General features: G+C 38.2%; 1 protein-coding gene across 5 annotated transcripts in view; it reads right to left on the bottom strand.

Annotated features, from left to right (window-relative positions):
- The window catches only part of LOC18435951 (zinc finger C3H1 domain protein), a 47,669-nt gene that overhangs the window by 5,237 nt on the left and 21,544 nt on the right, over nt 1–20,888 (bottom strand). For 4 of the 5 annotated variants that reach the window (XR_016061401.1, XR_016061402.1, XM_006845978.4 and 1 more), the window contains 3 exons: nt 9,939–10,891; nt 4,459–4,557; nt 4,196–4,321 (listed from right to left, as the gene is read on the bottom strand). Coding sequence is in view for 3 of the 5 variants with exons in the window: in XM_006845978.4 (XP_006846041.1) it covers nt 4,196–4,321; nt 4,459–4,557; nt 9,939–10,891 (1,178 nt within the window). In the remaining 2 variants the exon portion in view is untranslated. Of the gene's footprint in view, nt 1–1,043; nt 1,135–4,195; nt 4,322–4,458; nt 4,558–9,938; nt 10,892–20,888 lie in introns of all 5 variants that reach the window. The other variant, XM_088874629.1, reaches the window with a different exon arrangement.

Below are 20,888 nucleotides of genomic sequence, written 5' to 3'. Positions count from 1 at the left end.
GTCTTGTTGAATGGGCACAATTTAACAACAGGTCACATTGCGATGGAGAGATAGAGGTCCTTGGGTTTCCCATGGCATTTGATGGAGTTGATGCATTGGAGTGATATCATGGAGCCAAGGAGATTATGGAGGCAGTTACGTGCCTACTGAAGATATAAGTCGATGGTGATCTTTCTGTGGCCACTAAATTCTGATCATGTTGTTGTCAAGTTCGCAATCTCCTTTCTACAGAGTTAACTGGATATTTCAGAAAAGGTATGAACCAAAGCAACCTGAAGCCCTTTCCTCTCATACTTTTCCATGGTTTAAAACCAAACTGTTTTGTTCCTCCTACTATCATTAGTTTATACTTGTGCTTGGATTCACAAATGCTAGTCTTCAGTGTTCGAGTTCATAGGGTAGGTGTTAAGTGGCGCTTTGTTCATATGAATCTGTAGGGGATTCTTTACTGCATTCTGTGTTGGGTGCTCTTTTGAAAATTGGCAAGACTGAGGTGATCTCAATTGGGACTCTTTGAAATGAACTTGGTGTTGAAATTTTGTTTGCGAATTCAATGCTTTGGGTCTGAATGTGTGAACCCACTCTGCAAGCTAGAGCATGCTAAGGAAACTCATGCTCTCACGCTGAACTTGACACCTAAAGCAAGTTTTGAATCAGATGAGATAGTTCTTACCATGCAAAGTTCTTACCATGCATTAGGAAGATACTCTGACCTTTGCATGCATGGTTATCGAAGGAATGGGTGTGATTCTTTCCCTTTGAACCTAGAAGTTGGATTGTTATGAAAGTGTCCCTATTTTAGCACGGGCATTCGATTTTGATCTCTTGGGCAACAATGTGTTCCCTGAAAGTTGTCGCTATGTGGAACTCAAAAAAGTAAATTAAAAAATTATCCTTTTCTTTTATTCCAAAACAAATAACACCATCCCGGAGCAATAACCAATCTTCCACTATAATTTTAAGTACAAAATATGTTCCTAGAAATTCACAAAAAAAATATAAAATGACTGAAAAAAATTATTAAATCAACGGGGAAGACTTACAAGATGATGCCTAGAGGCAACCCACAAGACTTGTTACACCCCACACCCGATTCCCCTGCCCAATGGCGTACTTGGAATTCTTTACGTCTTGCTGAAATTTCCAAGATGGAGAAGCTTTTCAGCCAAATACCTTTTAATCTTGGGCTTTAGAGATGTCAAAAACTCAACTAGGGTTTGTAGAAACCCAATAGGAACAAATTAGCGTTCAACCTGAAATTAATTTTACTCTAGGCTTCACATACCTCTTCTTTCTTCAAAAATAGCAAACCCTAACCCTAAGGTTTCACGTGCCACCACCTATTTTCCTTTCTCTTTAGGTGTCATCACAAGAAAAGAAGTGAGGATAGCATGCCAAGAATAATACTTGTGTGCCAAAAAGAAATATGGGAGAGACTTATCTTGGGCATGAGAGAGAGAGCGAGAGATATGTTGTGGCGAGAGAGAGAGGTGTCATAATTTGAGAGAGAGATTCAAATAGCTTTATATAGAAGAAAATCTTTCTCCCACTTGGAATGGGATTCCTTCAAGTATGCCTTATATTAGGAAATTCATGGGGTGAGCGAGATTAAATCTAAGTAATCAATCCTACAAAGCAGCCATTATGATTTTGGGTAGAAATCAGAAACCTTATCCCTTTATAATTTGAGCCAAGTCCAACTCCTATTTGTAACCAATCCAAAACGTTCCAAATATCTTTCCAAAATCTGTACAAAGTCAAAATAATTACAGTTTTGGTAATATCAAACTCTTAATTAAACCAATCTTTAATAAAAAAAGCGATGTCACATAAACAAAAGAAAGGGGGCATGCCACCCAAGAGAGATTAAGTGGTCCCCACAATGGCCCACATCCCATCCATGGATGGCACACATGTGGAGCTAGATCCTGAGCCCCATGTTTGCCGTTCCAAATTTTAGAAAATTTTGAAAATGCCCTTTTGAAGGATTTTATAACAAAAATAAATTTTTAAAATTCTGAAAAAAAATTGAAAATCAAAAAAACATTTCTAATACCAAAAATAAAATATTTAGAAATGAATTGGTACCAATGGGTCAAAATTTGCAACAATAAGAGCACTTCACTTGACCCAATAACTAGGATTCATTGTTGTTTTCTCATCCAACCCAACAAACACCCATGACCCATAGTCTCAATGCAGGGGTTAATGATTGGCTCATCAAAGTCAATAAGTAGAACCATGATCCTGGAATGTGGATTTCAGTCTCCCCCTTTAAGAGCAAGTCTCTCTATGCACATGTACATGTGTCCCTCTATAGGGCCGATTCCCTGTAATGTGATTGTCATGTGTACAGATAAATTAATGAGATTTGGCCCCTAGACAATCTTGTTTTTTTTTAACATGAAGAAATAAAGAAGCCATTGCAATTGCGGGAAAGAATAGGCCTATTAAAGGCACAAAAATAGAGGGTAAGTTGAAATCTGTACTGTGCGAAAGTTTGTTGAGATTTTGTCCCTTACTCTTACGGGCCTAAAACCACACATAGGCATCTCTCGAACCTCAACAAGGGATGGCCCATTGTAAGCCCTTCTCGATAATGCCACATTCACAGGGGTAAGGGTTTTGGACATAACCAGGGCATAAACTACCCAACCCATTGTCAATCAACAAACACTCCCACTGAAGTGCATATTCCACTATAAAGTATCATTTTTACAAGCTCTCTAGGCCTTTAGAGGCCACAAAACTCAACATTCCCCACCAAATATGCTAAGTGTATAAACCATAATAGACGCACCCCCTATGTTCAGCCTCATGCCCTACAAAGAAAATTGTGTGGATTATTAGGGCTTCACCATCACCTATGGGAGGACGATGATGATACAACGAAAACGCAAGGCCGAGTTTTTTCCAACTTGGGGAGGATGATGTAAAACACGTCTGAGGTGTTCAAGACTTAGGCTGAAAGTGATCTTGGAGAAATTCTAGTGTAGGGGTTTGGACTTATTAGTTTTATTAGGGTTAATTTTTGGGAATTTTTAGTGGAGGGAATTAATTGGGTTTTAATTTAGTGTCATGGGGCAAAGTGGTCAACTTTTGACTTATCACGAGTAGCATGAGATCTATGTGATTTAATTAGTTCGGATTGTAAGTTTCAGGAAAGAGGGATAGGTTCAACATGGGTCTTTTCTTTCTTCATTTCATAGTTTTTTTTTCCCTAACTTCCAAGGGGATTAGATTAGAGGCCCAGAGTTCAGGAGATGGAGAAAGAGGGAGAAACAATAGGTGGTTAAGAAGAGAGAGACGAGCATTTGATGGTTAAAACAGGGTAAGAAGTAAAGATAAATGAGAGAGAGAGAGAGAGAGAGACCATGTGGAAGAGAAGAGGCACAACTTTAGGTAATATTTATTTCTTTTATTATTATTTTGGATTTTACTTAAATGAGGTAAGAAGAAATAGGACATTGTATTCTTTTGTGTGAAGAATATTTTTATGATAGAGAAAAAGAGCTGCTTCTTCCACTTGGCTTAATTTACAGCCATAATTTTTTTGCTATTTGTTGCTGATTTTTTTCTTGCCAAAGGATAATTTAATTTCCCACCTTCCTTCGCATCAAGCTTCTTCGAAAAGACACCACAAGATGCTTTAATACCACAACAACATTGAACATTTGGCAATTGGCTACTGTAGATACAAAAACAGATTTCTGGGAAATTTATCCAAATAGCCACAAGAGATCAACGATAACATTCAACCCATGTCTTTGGATTTAATTTCAAAATACCTATCAAAATACACATGATTATGAGTTGGAATGACTGCAAATGGGTAAAATGTTGAATAGTTCATCTCCTATGGGTATTTAATACCTTACCATAGATTTTTTTAAGTGCTGTCTGTGATTTAGTAAAGAAAGATGAAACAAAATTGATCCTAATATCAATGAATGAACAAAACAAAATAACATCAGAAACATTATTTAATACTTTGCCATAGATTTTTAAGTGTTGTCTGTGATATAGTAAAGAAAGGTGAAACAAAATTGATCCTAATATGAATGAATGAACAAAGCAAAGAAACATCAGAAACATTATTTAATACCTTACAACATAACAAACATTATTTACTTTAAAGTTTGCCTCAAGATTCATTATGCATCCAAGAAAATAAGAGGACGTAATGGCAGCATACCGCTTGAAGAAACATATCATCCTTCCCAATAGACTTTTCCTTCTTGTAGTACAAGTGCAGATAAACAATCCATAGAGGCACACACGTAGGATTTTCCTCAAGAGCCCGAGATATCACAAAAAGAGCCTGCAAAACAATATCAAATTTAACAAGGTTAAAAACAGGTATTAAACTTTAATAGCATCAGACCTACAACAAACTTGGGGAAGAATGAATCATTACAAAACCACTGTTGTCATAGATATAATGGAGTTGCAGATAACCTTTTTCCTTCGTTGCAATTTATTGCCCTGCCCATGGAAAATACCAAGTGCTAGCTCCAAAGACAGTTCAATATCACCCAACCCTTGCATGACTTGTTTCTGTGAGGGTAAATCAGAATCACAGATTGTAAATCAGACATTGCACATATATAAAATTGCACGTCACATTTGCCAATGGGACATGTATTTCCAGCTGTCATAAATATGATATATTATGTAAAAATTCAATCCCAGATGCAAGCTAATCCAACACACCATCTCAAAACATAAATGAAAAACTTAAATATATAATGGCCAATCTTAACAAGGAATCGATATTCTTTATTAGAAGAAGAAAAAATTGATTACAAAGCCTAACGAGATTCATGAGGAAATAACTCAAAATGGACAACCAAGCTATAACAGAAAAAAACACATGAACACTCCAGCAAAGCATAATAAAACCAAATTACCTCGAGGAACACACGTGCCTCATCAAAATTCCAAATAAGGCATCCATGGAAAAAGTAAAACTGATATATTAAATATTCATCCAACAACAAGACTAACGAAAAATTGCAGCTAAGGAGAACTGTCGGATCCAATTCCCATCAAACTTTCTTAGATATGTTTTAATTATTTTAAAGATAATTAAAATGAATTTTTAGAGCTCTCTAGGTATTTTATTTTATTGAAATATGACTTTTTAAATAGAGTAAAATCAATTTCCTGGATTTATTTTAATCAGAAAGAAAAATAAAATATTTGGAGGCTTTATAAAAATTATTTTATCTGAAAATTATGTTTAAGGTATTGGGGGCCCATTGGGTTCATTGGGCCCACCATATTGTGGGGGTGTGAGGCCCACATGGCCATCCACCTCCTCCATACTTTCCTAAATTAAAAGATGGCAATTATGCCATATGTTGGCTTGATATTTTAGAAAACCTTTTTGTGTAGAGATTTTGATTGATTTCAAAATAAGAAGGTGTAAGAAATTAATTGTGATTGATTTTAAATAGGATGGTATAAAAAATTGATTGTGATTGATTTTAAAATAGGAATGTGTAAGAAATTAATTTTGATTGATTGATTACTTTCTCTATAAAAAAATATTTGGCTACTTTAGGGAATGAATGGTTGAGATCTCTTCACCCTATAGGTCTCCATGATCAAAGGTCAAGAATAAACCTCATGATGATGGCAAAACCCTAACCCTAGAAACCCTAGCCTCTTGTGTATACATACTAGCTGTGGGGGTTCTATTTAAAATCTCCTTATCTCTCTCTCTCTCTCTTTCTAAGCAACCAAAGGGGGGCACGCCCCACTCAAGCCTTCTCTCTCTTCATCTCTCATCCAAATTAGGGTTTAGAAAAGAGTTAACCCTAAGGGTTTGTTTGATAACTGGCAGTTACATCATGAACTGTTTGCTGGGGAAGAAAGAAGTTATAGTAAGAAGTTATGGGTTTCTGTGTTTGATAATCTACAGGAATGTTAAAGAAGTTTAGGGTTTCTATGTTTGATAACCTCCTGGATTGTTAAGTTGATATAAATAGATGGTGCTCATAACAAACAAAAACTAAATTGATATAAATAGATGGTGTTCATAACAGACAAAAACTAAATTGAAATGAATAGATATCAGCTATCTAGCAAGTCAGCATCCACGATCAAATATAAAATCTAAAGACTCAAAGACATCCAATATTTTATTTTTTTTGAGACATATCCAATATACCGTTAAGAATCCAATGGACAGGATTACAATAAAACATATAAAAATGAAGAAACTGATGAAAAATGCATCAATGTAGAGATCTCATCTTATACATTCAAATGGTCAACTTTAACGACTAGCACACATAGGCCGTCAAGTATGAAAGAAAGCCCCTTGAAAACGTATGACAGATTTAGTTAATGAATGCAAAAATACAACATTTTTTTGTCAATTTTCGCGCAAAATAAGAATTATAATGATGGATAACCTTGCCACATTACCGCTAAAAAAAATTAAAACCCCTTATCCTCATTATTATGGCTCTAAATTATAACCAAATAATTTGCCCCAATTCATATAAATACATAATCAATGATGAATCATCTTTTGCAATAAATACATAATCAATGATGAATACATAATAAATCATCTTTTGCAATAAATACATAATCAATGATGAATACATAATAAATCATCTTTTGCAATAAATACATGATCAAAATCAATTAATAAATCATCTTTTGCAATAAATACATAATCAATGATGAATCAATAAACAAACAAAAGTCACAATTTCCCTTCACGGTGATGACCAAGCTTCAAGTTCTTTATATTTCATATAAGTAGCAGTATCTCCAATAATGTCCATAAGCCATAAAAATTTGATTTTATTACATAAAATCTCCTATCTCTACTACTATACCCTATCAACTCCCACTACATTGAATCAACACCATCAATTGTCAAACTAGTGTCGAAGCGTAGGAGTTATCAACAAGGAAAAAAAGAAAAAATCTAACAATTCATGCACAATTACAGTTGAGAAATTTCTCAGTAAAAAATATTCGCCAGAGTAGACAAAACAAAATGGTAGTAAAGCACGACAAGTAAAAAACAGAGGTTAGATATTTTATGAAGGCCGACAAGTCAATTAAAAGAAGAATGCCATAAAATGATGAATCTAATTTAGGGCTACAGATAAATCAAATAAAGCAAGTACATGTGAATCACTACCTCTAAAGCTTGAAGCTTTCAGATGATTTCGCCCAAAATATGGAATAGAAAGCCCCAAGTTTCAATGTATGATGTGATCACTCTCTCTCTCTCTACAAATGAAATGTAATCTCACAAGAAACCGAAGCTCGTCAATGTACTGGCAAACCTTCCACCATAAAAAATTTGCAGGTGAGCGATCGACTGGCTGAAGGAAGAAGAAAGACTGGTTGTCGCAGGCGAGGAAGTACGAAGAGAGGTTGGCTGTTGCAGGCGAGCGGCTGGCTGTTGCGAAGAGGGGTGAAGAAAATTTCTTTTCTTAGGGCAGAGGTGCGAAGAGGGGTGAATGTTTTCTAGGGTGAAGAAGAAATAACAACTTCCATTTTCAAGGTCCGTGGTTTACCATGGAACTTTTTCTAAGAGTAAAAGTGGGAACATGAATAGTAAAAGGAAGTTCTCTTTTTATCTTAACCATTTTTTAAATATGAATAGTAACAAGTAAGTTCCATCTTCTGGGAACTAACTTCCTGTTATCAAACACTCCCTAAGGGGTGGCACGCCCAAGGCACACAAGCCCTAGCCCTAGGTCCTTGCCTCATGCTCATGTGCTGAACCCTGGTCAAGTAAATCCCATGTGATGCTCTCTAAGGGTTTTGCCTAGGCCTCCCTAATTGTGAGGTGTGCTCTTGAATGAAGATCTCGTGCGTCATCGATGGAGGAGACCCGGTTTGGGCTGTATCGAAGTCCTTTGGGGTAACCTAAGGCAAGGTACGAGTTGTTTCATGATTCCGCACTTCGGTTGCTTTTTTTGCTTCCTTATATAATTTCAATTCTACATGATGAATGTAATTTTCTTTTAATGGCATGCAAGTGAGAGGTCTTGGCTATTTCATTAAGTCAAAATTGTATTTTGGATACCTGTAAGTGATCCGGGTGGCAATATGTATAAAAGAGTAGAAAAAAAAATTAATCAGTATTAACTTGCTCAGTCACCTAGTTCACCTTTAAAGAGAGCTCTACCCCAATCATTTTGGATTTTTCCACGTTCACTTTGAAGCCCATGACATACTCGAAACATTTGAGAAATGGCCTCAGGTTTTCAATTTCCTCCGCGAGCATCTAAGAAGACTAACGTGTGGTGCATACTGGAGATGGGAGACAATGGGGCCATGAGCACTACTATTGAATCCAATAAGGCCCGCCTGGTAAAGGCGAGAGATAGATTGGCTAAACACCTCTGCTGAGATGGCAAAGAGGAAGGGGAGAGGGGATCCCCTTGGCGGAGACCCCTAGAGGAGGGGAAGAATCCCTTCGGTGAGCCATTAATTAGTACAGAGAAGGAGGGGTTGCGGTAGCATCCCCTCATCCACTTTCTCCAACGGGCCCCAAACCCCATTCTACACATAATTTCGTCCAGGATCGACAGTCGACATGGTCGTATGCCTTTTCCCAATCTATCTTGAAAATCAAACCCGGTTTTTTGAGGTGTTTAGAGTGCAAGCACTCGTGCACCACCAGGGCCCCATCCAAGATCTGCCTATCTTTGATAAAGATTATCTGGGATGGGGAAATGACGAAGGGAAAGATCTGTTTCAGCCTATAAGCCAAAACTTTCGAGAGAATCTTGTAGGTGGAGTTGACCAAACTAATTGGTCGAAAATCCTTCAACTCCTCTGCCCCTTCGATCTTGGGCACGAGAGAGATAAAGGTGGCGTTGATAGCTTTGTGAAGAATTCCTCAGTGGAAAAATTCTTCAAAGAAACTGAGGAAGTCGGCCTTGAAGGTGTCCCAGAAGATCTTAATGGGGCTACTGGGAATCCATCTGGGTCAGGGGCTTTGTCTTTACCCAAATCCTTGATGGTTGTCGTGATCTCTATTTTTTAGAAGGGGCGTTCCACCCACTAAACCCAATGTACAGGAACAATTAGGAACTATAATTTGGCCATTCTAGGTCTGGGAGCCGATCGGGCAGAGTAAAGGTTTTGAAAGAAAGAGTGGATGGCTGATTCTATTTCGGGAACTTGGTCCAGAATCCTATTGCTGACCTTAATAGTGGAGATGGAATTGTCCCTTCTGCAGCAATTAGCAATTTTGTGAAAGAACCCAGTGTTGTGGTCCCCTGATTGAAGCCAATTGACCCTAGACATTTGGAACCAGAAAAGTTCTTCCTTTTTTTGGGTGGAGAAGTAGTCCAACTTAATCCGAGTCCTAAGGCTCTAAAGGTTGACAAGGGACGGGATTCCTCGGTTAGGTCTAAATCTTGTATAGCGGCCAACTCTGTTTGCTTGATTTGGAAGAAATTACCTGGAATAGATCTGCTCCAGGTTTTGAGGGATGCCAGAAGTTGGATTTTTGTTTGCAGCCTGTAACCGGCCCTGCCCGAGACCCAAGAGGAGAAGGAGTTATTGTCGCATTCTCTATTCTCTAAACACTTATGCCAACTATCAGGTATAATATTGTTATCTGCATTAACTATCAACTAAAACAAATCAGGAGATATGACAAAAGATTAGAGAATTGCATTCAATTTAGAATTCTTCCACGACAAAAAGTACATAGGAAAGTCAGTGAGGCAAAGCCTCGTAAGGTACAGTGCGATCCACAAACAAGAGAAATAAATTTAGCCCAAGACAGGTGCTCCTATCAGAAAGAGAAGCGGGGGGGGGGGAGGAGGAGAAGGAATTCACAGTTAACAATAAATTCAAGTGTAGCTAAGATAACATGTAGGGAAAAAAGAAGAGAATGAAAAATAAAAAATAAAGGAGAGAGCAACAGAAACCATTTAACGCACCATGACAACATCTTGCGTACGAATATACATTGAGAGCCTGCCTCGAATGGCATAGTCTTCATCATTAGCACTTCCTTCATCCAAGGATGATATACCCCATAATGGATTTCTCCTTAGTGCAAAGGGGACAGATAATGAGCTGCAGAAACCCAATTGCCAGTATCTCCAAGTAGAATGAGCTAGCATGGATCCACACTGGTGCATGTCTGCTTTTATAAGATTGGAACCAACTTGATATACTGGAATTGACAAGGCATCACAGCGCAGGGTCCAAGACAGTCCTTTTGAATTTCTAAAATCCCCAAGATGCAATAAAGAATGGTTTTGAGAACCCATATGAATAGTTTCTCCTCTAAAGGGTTCCTTGTTACAAAGTTTGGGCTCTGTGGATCTATTGTTGTCGATTGTTGAAGAAATTATTTCAGAACTAGTTGAATCATTACGTTGCATTGAATCTCTCTTTAAGTAGTCTCGGGCATGCTGCCATGGACATTCATCATCGTTACATTTTCCTCGGAGCTCAAATTTGCAAAATGGCCAGAAGGGGTCAATTGCATAGTCAGGAAAATCAGGGGCAAGTTTTATCAGACATGTTCCGTTCTCACCATTCTGTATGCCATGTGCACTGAAACCACCCAGAGGATTTTCATACGGATTAGCAGTGGTCGTGTCATGCAAAATGTGAATTGCACAATTTCCTGTAGCTTCACTGCAAGTAATTGGTCCTCTATAATCTTCAGGTCGTGTGACATTTGCATAACTAAATAAAATCTTCAAACCAGGAGATGCAAGAGGGGCAAGGAACTGTTGGCCAGATTTTTCAGCAGAGGAACAGGTGTAATCTGGATCATCACCCCCACATGAATAATCTCTCCCACGATGCAATTGATCAGAAACATTGGTAACAACCTGGTAGACATTGTATCCAGGTCTTTCACATTGCATCTTGGTACCTGAAATTTACCAAGTTCTCCATCAGAAACAGTAGCGTACACCACAGTTCATAAGGAAAACACTTCATGTAACATTTATCAGTAAGAAAGCATTAATGAGCTGTCAGAGACTCTCTTTGTAAACTGTTTCAGAAATGGAAAGTTTCAAGATTGCACCAATACAATCACATTACTGCCTCCTGCTGTGCCTCAACCATCACCAGCCCATAAGTAGACGTAATGAATAAGTGGATTTTAAAGAAGAAAACTCCAAACTACTGTCACCTCCATGTTAATCCCACCGTGTTCTGAATTAATGTCAGAGCAGCGGTAACCCACATGGAGCAGTCAGAGGTGCAAAATGACAATTTCACCACTTGGGCTCCTGAGATACCTGGATAGTTGTAAATGCTTAATGTACCGGTATCATATCATGCCAACACTGGTATTGACACCTAAATGCTAAATGTACCGGAATCATATCATGCCAACACTGGTACTAGCACCAAATACTCCTATAATAGTTGCGCATATTAATCTGGATAAATCTAACATATATCTTCAGGTTATGAACATACACCATAATCATATCTAAATGACCATATTTTGACATGATAAAAAATTATGGCATATAGTAACATTATTTGTTATGTATCATAGCCTATGTACTATACAAGGTACGATATAATGAGTATCTACAAATAAGACTAAATATGAGTATCTACTATACATATGGCATATACATGACTAAATATCTAGCACAAAAAATAGCACAAAAAATGACTATCTACAAATAAGAGCTCCAGTTTGTTCGCCCGAAAGTTGTGTCTATCTCAAGTTATTGACCTGAAAATCAAATATGCAACTTCATCTATTAAGTTGATCATAGAGTAGTGATATTGCCATCAGTTACTATATATCTATTACAGTAACAGTCACATAAATATGGATGGACCTCTCATGAAGTACAACTTTGGTAGCTATATATATGGCATTGCAAACGTTTCAAGAGAGAGTAGTCAAAGCCTGTAAATTGAACTGCAAACAGAGCTGAAAGCTGTATACTGATCACATGAGGGCTTTTGACATGGCATCATGCTCACATCGGCAAAGGCATAGACATGATGTCTTATTCCTTTCAATGTGAAGGAACAAAAGAAATACAGCATAAAATAGAATATTTCCTCGTATCCATACAAACATTTCAGTCTGTCCATAAGACCCATAGTTTCCGGGATTTGGATCGAGTCAGATCGTGGCCTGTGATCGGAACTATAGGAACATGAGAAGCAAGAAGCTCCATATGATAGCCTGTACACAATGAAATCTAGGCATCCCAATTCCAATATGTATACAAGCTTGATCAAAACTTAATTCGGATGATAGATTATACAAGCCATGCTCCATTTGGTTAAAAACCGAGGCCCTTGAAAACATTTAACAAGTACCATAATATAGTACGTAAGTAGTATAGTATACTACACTACTATACAATATTATACAGTTATGCTATCCTATAATACTATGTTATATAATATATTCTGCTATATTTTATATACTATTATACTAATGTCACACTACGATATACCATAAAGTATAGAACTATATACTATACCATATCACACTGCTATACTAGTAAATGCATTAAGAGTGAGGATCAGAAGGTGTTGGTGAAGAATGATGAGGTCAACGAAAAGTGGCAAATTTATTTTCACAAATTGTTAAATGACGTACACTTTGGGAACACAGGGTTAGGAGAAATCTTTCACATAAATGAGGTCAAAGGTCATAGATATATTCATAGAATTAGGATATCTGAAGTGAAAGAAGTATGAAGAAAGACGATTATAGGAAACGTTTTAGGACTAGATAGTATCCCAATAGAGGTTTGGAAGTGTATGGATGAGATTGGCATATTCTGGCTGACCAAGTTGTTCAACAAGTTGTTTAGAACAAAATAAATGCCAGACGAATGGAGAAAAAATATGGTGGCACCTATTTATTAGAAAGGAGACCTATAGAACTGTACACACTATCAAAGGATCACAATTATGAGTCACACTATAAAGATGTGGGAAAGAGTGATTGAGCAATAACTAAGACATGAAACGCGTGTATCAGAAAATCAATTCAGTTTTATGCCAGGGAGGTCAACATTTGAGGCTATTTTCTTATTTAGGCAACTGTTTGAGAAGTTTTGAGAGAAGAAAAGAGACCTTCACATGGTCTTTGTAGATTTAGAGAAAGCATACAATAGGGTACTTAAAGTTAATTTGGTGTCATTGGAAAAGAACGGCATCTTTAGAGGATATATTGACGTGGTGAGAGATACGTACGAGGGAGTGCTAACTAGTGTGAGAACAACTAATGGAGAAATAAGCGAGTTTTTAATGACAATAGGCTCAAATCAAGGGTCAACGTTAAGCTCATATCTCATTGTTTTCGTTATGGACAAATTCACTAGGCATCTACAACATGAGGTACCATGGTATTTGATGTTCGTGGATGACATAGTTTTGGTTGATAAGACTAGAGGACGTGTCAACACAAATTAAAACTTTAGAGGGATGCTCTAGAATCTAAAGGGTTTAAAATTAGCTAGTCTAAAACAGAATGTAAAGGATGTAAGTTAGTAATAATAGGTGTAGAAACGAGAAAGTAGTTAAGATTGATTATTAAGAAATGCCTAAAAGCGATCATTTTCAATACCTTGCATCAATAATCAAGAAAAATGGAAAGATTGAAGAAAATATCGCACATAGAATTAGAGCTGGCTGAGCGAAGTGGAGAAATGCAACCAGAGTTCTATGTGATCGTCGCATGCCAATAAAACTCAAGGGTAAGTTTTTTAGGATGGCTGCAAATGAGCAATGCTTTATGGGACTGAATGTTGGCAAGTCAAAAAACAACACATCCATAGGATGAGTGTAGCTACGATGAAGATGTTGAGATGGATGAGTGGCAAAATAAGAAAGGATAGAATTCGGAATGAATACATATAAGAGAACTTAGGGGCGCTCCAATAGGCAATAAGATGTGGAAAAGTAGACTTAGGTGGGCTGGACATGTGCAGCATAGACCTAATACAGCACCGCTTAGGAGGAGCGATTTGATTCATGTGGAAAGCTCTAAATGAACAAGGGAAAGACCCAAAAGGAGATGGATGGAAGTTGTGTGAAGAAATATGGGGACTTATGGGGCCTGACTAAGAGTATGACCTTTGATACAACAGAATGTGGGAATTGGATTTGTGTAACCGACCCCAAATAGTTAGGATAAAACTCGAAGGATGATGATCACATTGTTATCGTATACTATAATCTTAGGGAATCTAGATCCTATATAATTCAAAACTCAAACCTTAATAGGAAGGATGAAGATTCCAAATTATTAAAAACCTCAGAGGAGAAAGATTCCCTTCTCCGGAGTGCAGAAGCGGGATTTTAGAGTGGAATCAACCCCTTGGTTGGAACATCCCGATGGCTATGGTGCAACTAGCCAGAGATATGATGCTAGTGAAAGAATGACACCATGAGTCGAATGAATGTAATAATGTATTAAATTGCATGTGCATTGTCTGGTCATGAAAAGGTTAAATAAAGGTGCCCCCAACCAATCATTTGGGTGTAGGACTAAATAGAGGGTCATCATCGCCGGAAAATGTTCTAAATTCTAGACAAAGGAGTTGAGAAAGGTATCATCTAATCATCATAATCACTCATTGCACTTAATGGCAAAGCTCAAGTACTTGTGCTACTGTACCAAATATTCCTTTTAATGATTTAGTGATCACACTCCATGAGAGAATGACAATTATCCCCATCCTTATTTGTGACTAGAAAATATCCTTAATATTTGATAAGGTCACAGCCACATTACATGCAACAACAATAAATATCGTAATTATGAGGTACAGTTATCTATTCACTTGAACACCAAAAGCCTAAAGAGGAATCAATTACAAACTGTTTGAAACTCCCTCGAACCATAGTGCCCCCTAAACCAATCCTAGACAACTTATTTGCAACCATAAGTTGGGTCTACAAACTGAAGATCACTCAAAAAATTTCCAAGATGGAGCAGCATGTGGATTTCACAAATGCTATGACAGAGATGCGTCCTTAACATGCACCAGAAATGGCACCTTCAATAAAAGCTATAGATGATAAAATCCTTATTGTCTTAAACTTTAGCAATAGAATAAGGGCTCGTCAAACTTCAATTTTCTGAAGTGTTTCTGCACTTGTAGAGCAGCTTTTCAAGATGACAGTCAAAACACATTTGTTGGGATTTGTGGCTTTCAGAGTCTGTGAGAGCATGTAATAAAGAATCATGGGGGATCATACACTTCATTGGGAGTGTGTGTGTTGGTTGACTAAGAGTTAGGCAGTGTATGGCCCTAGACGCAACCAAAACCCTTCACCCTTGGGCATATAGGACAACTGAAGATGGTTTCACGAAGGTCATCCCTTGTTGAGTCCTAAGAGATGCCTAGGGATAATTTGTAGAACAAGAGAGTTGCAGCTCCTATGTGATGTAGGCTTGTGAAAGCTAGAAGCTAAATCCTCAACAAAGTTCTGAATGGCATGTACAAATGCATACAGCAACCCCACAAAGGGATACATGCACATGCATATGTGCATAGAGTCTCCCCCTTGCACTATAGTGATATGTGTGTGCCTTGCTCTTAAGGTGGGAATCTGTAATCCACATTCTGGGAGCATGATTTCACTATTTATTTGCCATATTTGACTAGCCAATTATGAGCCCCTATGCGACTGTGGGTCACGGGTCTCGTGGGCTGGTTTAAGAAGATAATCAAGGATCGCGATTACTGGGTCGGGTACAATTACCTTTCTTGACCCATTGGTAATCCACTTCTAGAATTATTTATTTCAGCTTCAAGAAATGATTCTATGATTTTTTGAAATTTTTTAAGATTTTTTTAAATCATTTTAAGTAACTAAAAATCCTAAAAAGGTTTTTTTTGTAATTTTCAAAAATGTATAGGGCATTATGGAATCAAGTGGAGGGCGGGGGGGGGGGGGCCAAGGCCCCACCCCACACATTAGGGGCCCAACATGGGTGTGAGACGTGAGATCACATGGTCAACACGTCCTAGCCAAGCGCATGTGTTTGCATTTTTGTTAAGGTTTAGGTTATGTCTTTTAATAAAGATGTTTTATTAAAAAAATAAACCTGATGAAATTTTTGACAAAGACCTAGTGTCCATACATGTAGCCGACCCCAATTAATAGGGAAAAGGCTAAAATGATGATGATGATGACCTAGTGCCCATATTCTGTGGGAATAGAGAATATTTTTTAAGTTTGAAAATATTCATTCAAATCTTTTGTTTTTGACAAAGTCTCTGACTTAGAATTCCTACAATCTCTTTGAGAGAAGGAAGTTCTAGTAACGATAGAATATGGTTTATGATCAGTCTTATCCTAAGTTGGCAACAAGTAAATATGGATCAAAGAATAAGGGGATAAGGTTCTTAGATTCCTCCCTAATCATGAAGGCTGATTCAGTGGATGGATGGCTCAGATTTGTTTCTCTCTCACCTCATAAGTTACCTAAAACTCATATGGCCAAGATGATTTTTAAATTAAATAGGCATACCTAGACCCACCTAAAGGCTATAAAAAGGGGGTAACCCCCCTCATTTTGAGCATATGATCATGACCTCTCTCACCTTCTCACTTCTCAATGCCTCTCTCGCTCTCTCTGTCTCTGTCTCTTTCTCTCTCGTCTCTTTTCCCAAAAAGGGGTGCCACGCACCATCCAAGAGAGCCTTTTTTTTTGGGGGGGGTGGTTGGGAGGGGGGGATGCGAGGCATACCATCCAAAAGGTTCAAAGACAGGCACACCAGCTCATTCTGACTAAGGAAGGTGCCACTATGGTGGCATGCCCTAAGAGTCAGAAAAGGGTCTAGAAAAACCATAATTTGTTTTATGCTCTCAAACCCTAGTTCTGAGAAAGCTATTGCCTAACTGAGCTTCCCGATGCAGAGAATTCAGTAGGACCAATAGGATCAGAGTCCATCATCAGTTCAATAATCAGGTGTGGGGTGTGCCACATCCAGAGAGGGTGACCCTAGGCAAAGTCAAGTAGGGCCTCTAGTTGTTCTAAGTTATATTCATCCATTATTGTTCAATTTATTGCAATTTCCAAGAACACTGCTTGTATTAGAATTCACTGTTAAAGCTTGTATTCAGCCCTTGAATTGTGTCATATTTATGTGGCAGTAAAGGAAAGATCCTAGGTTGTTTAGTGCTATATTCTAGAAAATTTTCCTTTAGTCTTGAGCCATGAATGATGGCAGCCAAAAGTTTTATGGCTGAACTTATTGAATCTGAAAAATTCAACAGGAAATATTATGCAAGGTGGAAGTGGAAAATCGGTTGTCCTCTTCGAAGGACTCAACCAAATACTTACTACGAACCCTCCACCTGTGCCAAGAGGGAATGTTTATAAAAGGCTATATGTAAGGGATACTTACGCTCAATGGGAGTGCAGAAATACCATGACTAAGCATCTCTCCTCATGGCCATGGATGACATACACAATCTCAAGTATGAACCATTGAAGACTACAAAAGAAATCCTTCAGAAGCTTGAGGCTGATTATGCCACTCCTTCCTTCACTAGAAGAGTCATGGCAAAGAAACATAACTCAGACCTATTGATGAAAGGAAGAAAGTTGACTGAGAACATTCAAAATTTCAGAACCTCAATCGGCGAACTTGAGGCTGCTGATATAAAACTAGATGAAAAGATGCTAGTACGCCGCCTGTTGAACACTATGCCAAGCTCATGGGAAGCCTTCATCTCAATCTCAACCCTCAGTGCACAAGAGTGCACGCCAAAGCTGGACAAGATCATCACCAAACTCAAAGCAGGAAAAGATAAAAGAATAGATCGTGATACCCCAGCTACATATGACTCAACAAAAGCTCAACTCTAGTTCATTCAAGAAAAAGAAGGACAAGGGCAACAACAAAGTTGAGAATAATTAGACTCAAGAGGGGGATAACAGGCGTAAGAAAAAGAGGCATTTAAATAATACCTAGTGTCATAATTGCAAAAGGTTTGGCACACAGCAAACTACTACAAAGCACCCAAGAATGTGAAGCCAAGGGCGATAGAGAGCATGCTTGTGTAGTTGTTGAGACCTTGCTAGCTGACCCTAATGAAGGGTCATGGTGTTTGACTCAGGGTCCACTGCCCATGTGTCTAACACTAAGGATGGCTTCAGAAATTCCAAACTTGTCGACCCAGGGAACCAGTATATCTCCTTGGGTGGAAATCAGAAGACTGAGATTCCGAGTACTGGAGTTCTTTTGCTACAAATGGTCCTAAAAAAAAATCTTAATGCTCCAAATATCAAGCAGAGTTTGGTTTCAATCCCTAGATTGGCTAAGGCAAGATACTCCACCATTTTTAGTGGTAATAAGCTGGAAGTGAAATTTGGGGACGAATTGGTCATGAATGGTCTTCTTGTGAACAATTTCTTTTCAGTTGCAATAAAGAACTGCATTTCTTTTATCTCATGTTACAATGAAGATGATGATGCACTCATATGGCATATGAGATTGGGGCACATAAATTACAAGATAATGGAGACACTAAGGTAAATTAATTATAAGATAATGGAGATACTTAGTGTTTCAAAAAGCGCTAGGCAGCACCTAGGCGGTCCCGGGGGGTTCAGGCCGCCCAGCGCCTAGGCGGCCGTTCAGGCGAGGGCCCAGAACCTGGGCGGCCCAGTAAAAAAAATTGTGTTTTGGGGTTTTCTCTCTCTAAAATAGCCTCTAATGGCTTTTAGGTTTCAAATGAACCTAAAACCCATAATTTTATACTTTAGTATTAAAAAAGTGATCCAAAAATACCCCTAAGGAGCCGCATTTCCGCCCCTGGGCAAGACAAGGCCTCGGGCGGGCGCCTAGGCAGGAGCCCAGGGATATCTGCTTAGTTTGGCAGCCTAAGCCTGAGCGATGCGCCCAGGCCTTCTGAACCGCCTCAACAGCCGCCCAGGCGCTGGGTGGTCCGCTTTTTAAAACAATGGAGACACTAAAGAGAGGACTATTGAAAAAGTCAAAAGCCCTAGATCGTTTCAAAGACTACAAAGCTGAGGTAGACACCCAAACAAACAAGAAAATTAAAGTGCTTGGAACCGATAGGGGTGGAGCATATTCCTCACAGCTATTTAAAGAGCTTTGTACTATGCATGTTGCTGGAGTTATGCCTTTCAAGGACTTAAAACCAAGATTCTCTAGCTCAATGGGAGTAAGTGAGAGAAGATGATTCTAGGTGCTTGGCACATTGGGGCCCAGAATCATATATACTGAGTATATGAGGCAATGAGATCACACAAATCAAAGAGAGACATCGCTTTTAGAGGAGTGAGGGTCACTGCCAGTCAGGGATATGCTTAGACAATATATCTCATAGGATCATGTGTTGGCCAAGGCTAAGAGAACCTAAAAGAGATTAACTTTTTAAAATAAACTCTCCACCTTTCGTTGACCTCGTCATCCTTCACCAAGACCCTTTGATCTTCATTCTTAATGCATTTAATATGGTTATGATCCCTACACTTTTTCTCTCTTATTTTTGCTAATTTGAAGACACTTTTTTTCATATTCTCTTGATCCTAGTTTATTGGATAGATTATCATATGCCTTAAGTTTCGCTTTACTTACTATTTGTTTAGCGTTTTTCTTAGCATGTTTATATTCTTCTAAGTTTCAATCATTTCTACCGCATTGCCAAGTTTTATAACATGATCGTTTTTCGGTAATGGCCTTCTGAACCTCGTCACTCCATTGCCAATTGTCCTTATCTGAATTTCTTTTTCCTCTAGATTCTCCTAAAACTTCTTTTGCCACTTTCTTGATATACTCTGCCATCTCACTCCATATTACATTGACCTCATGTTCAGAGTTTCATTTTCCTTCTTCAACTAATTTATTTGTAAATAAGTTTATTTTCTCATTTTTAAAATTCCACCACCTAGTCCTCGGACACACATTACTTTCACCCTTTCTCTTTCATGTCCACTAAACTTTGCTAGCAGTACATATCCACTAAACTTTGCCTCCAGGATTACTCAAGTTGGACCTCAAGATCATCTTTACCCGCTTGAGTAGGTGCGTGGTATTGGCTTCCAGTCCCCTCAACCATCTTCTTTTCTCCCAGTGGTCTTCTCCTTTGCTGCTGAGACAAATGCTATCTTAGCTAGCAACTTAGCACATGGTGCAACATGACCCGTCACCTTCACTAGGTGATGTTTCAAGCAAAAGATAGTATCACTCAACCCCTTCACACAAAAGACACATCTCACCCTATTGTTCCGGTTGGGAAATATCCCCTCACCACATTCTCCCACATAGGATCCTATTTCCTATGCAAAATTCTAGAAAGCTGTAACCAGTAGAAACTGGCAACTGCGCAACAAGCCAATTATGAAAAAAAGTCTTTCTCCACGTTTCTACACAAGAAGCATTAGACACATGAAGGTGGGTGCCTAAATGTATTCTAAAGTTTCTTAAGGAAAAGAGATTATTTGCGAACAAATGGAATGTGTTTAGGTGAGGATTGGCATCCCAAAATGCAACATACGCGCAAATACATGTAAAACAATAGTAATAACTAATAACAATAAATAAATATACCAGATGGCATTTTCATGCCCAAAAAATGCGCGATTATAGTTTTTACTCAAAGTCATTACTCACACACAAATGGGATACATTTCAAATGGGATTGGGATCCCTAATTAATGCCCAAAAAAATATTCCTTTCCAGTTTTCTCTTTAAAAATCATCTCGCAAACAAATTGAATGCGTTTGGGTGGGGAATTAAGTGCATATATATATATATATATATATATATATGAATAGTGTTTCGCCCATAGGCTCATCACCATCCGAAAAAGTCAGACAGCATATGTTTTTTGATTGCCACGGACCAAGCATGTCCGTGGCAGTACCGTCACGGACATACTAGGTCCG

The sequence above is a fragment of the Amborella trichopoda genome, chromosome 8, assembly GCF_054954075.1.
Source record: "Amborella trichopoda isolate Santa Cruz 75 chromosome 8, AtrichopodaSantaCruz75HAP2 v2.0, whole genome shotgun sequence".
NCBI classification, from domain to species: Eukaryota; Viridiplantae; Streptophyta; class Magnoliopsida; order Amborellales; family Amborellaceae; genus Amborella; species Amborella trichopoda.
This window is presented reverse-complemented; position numbering and strand designations above follow the sequence as displayed.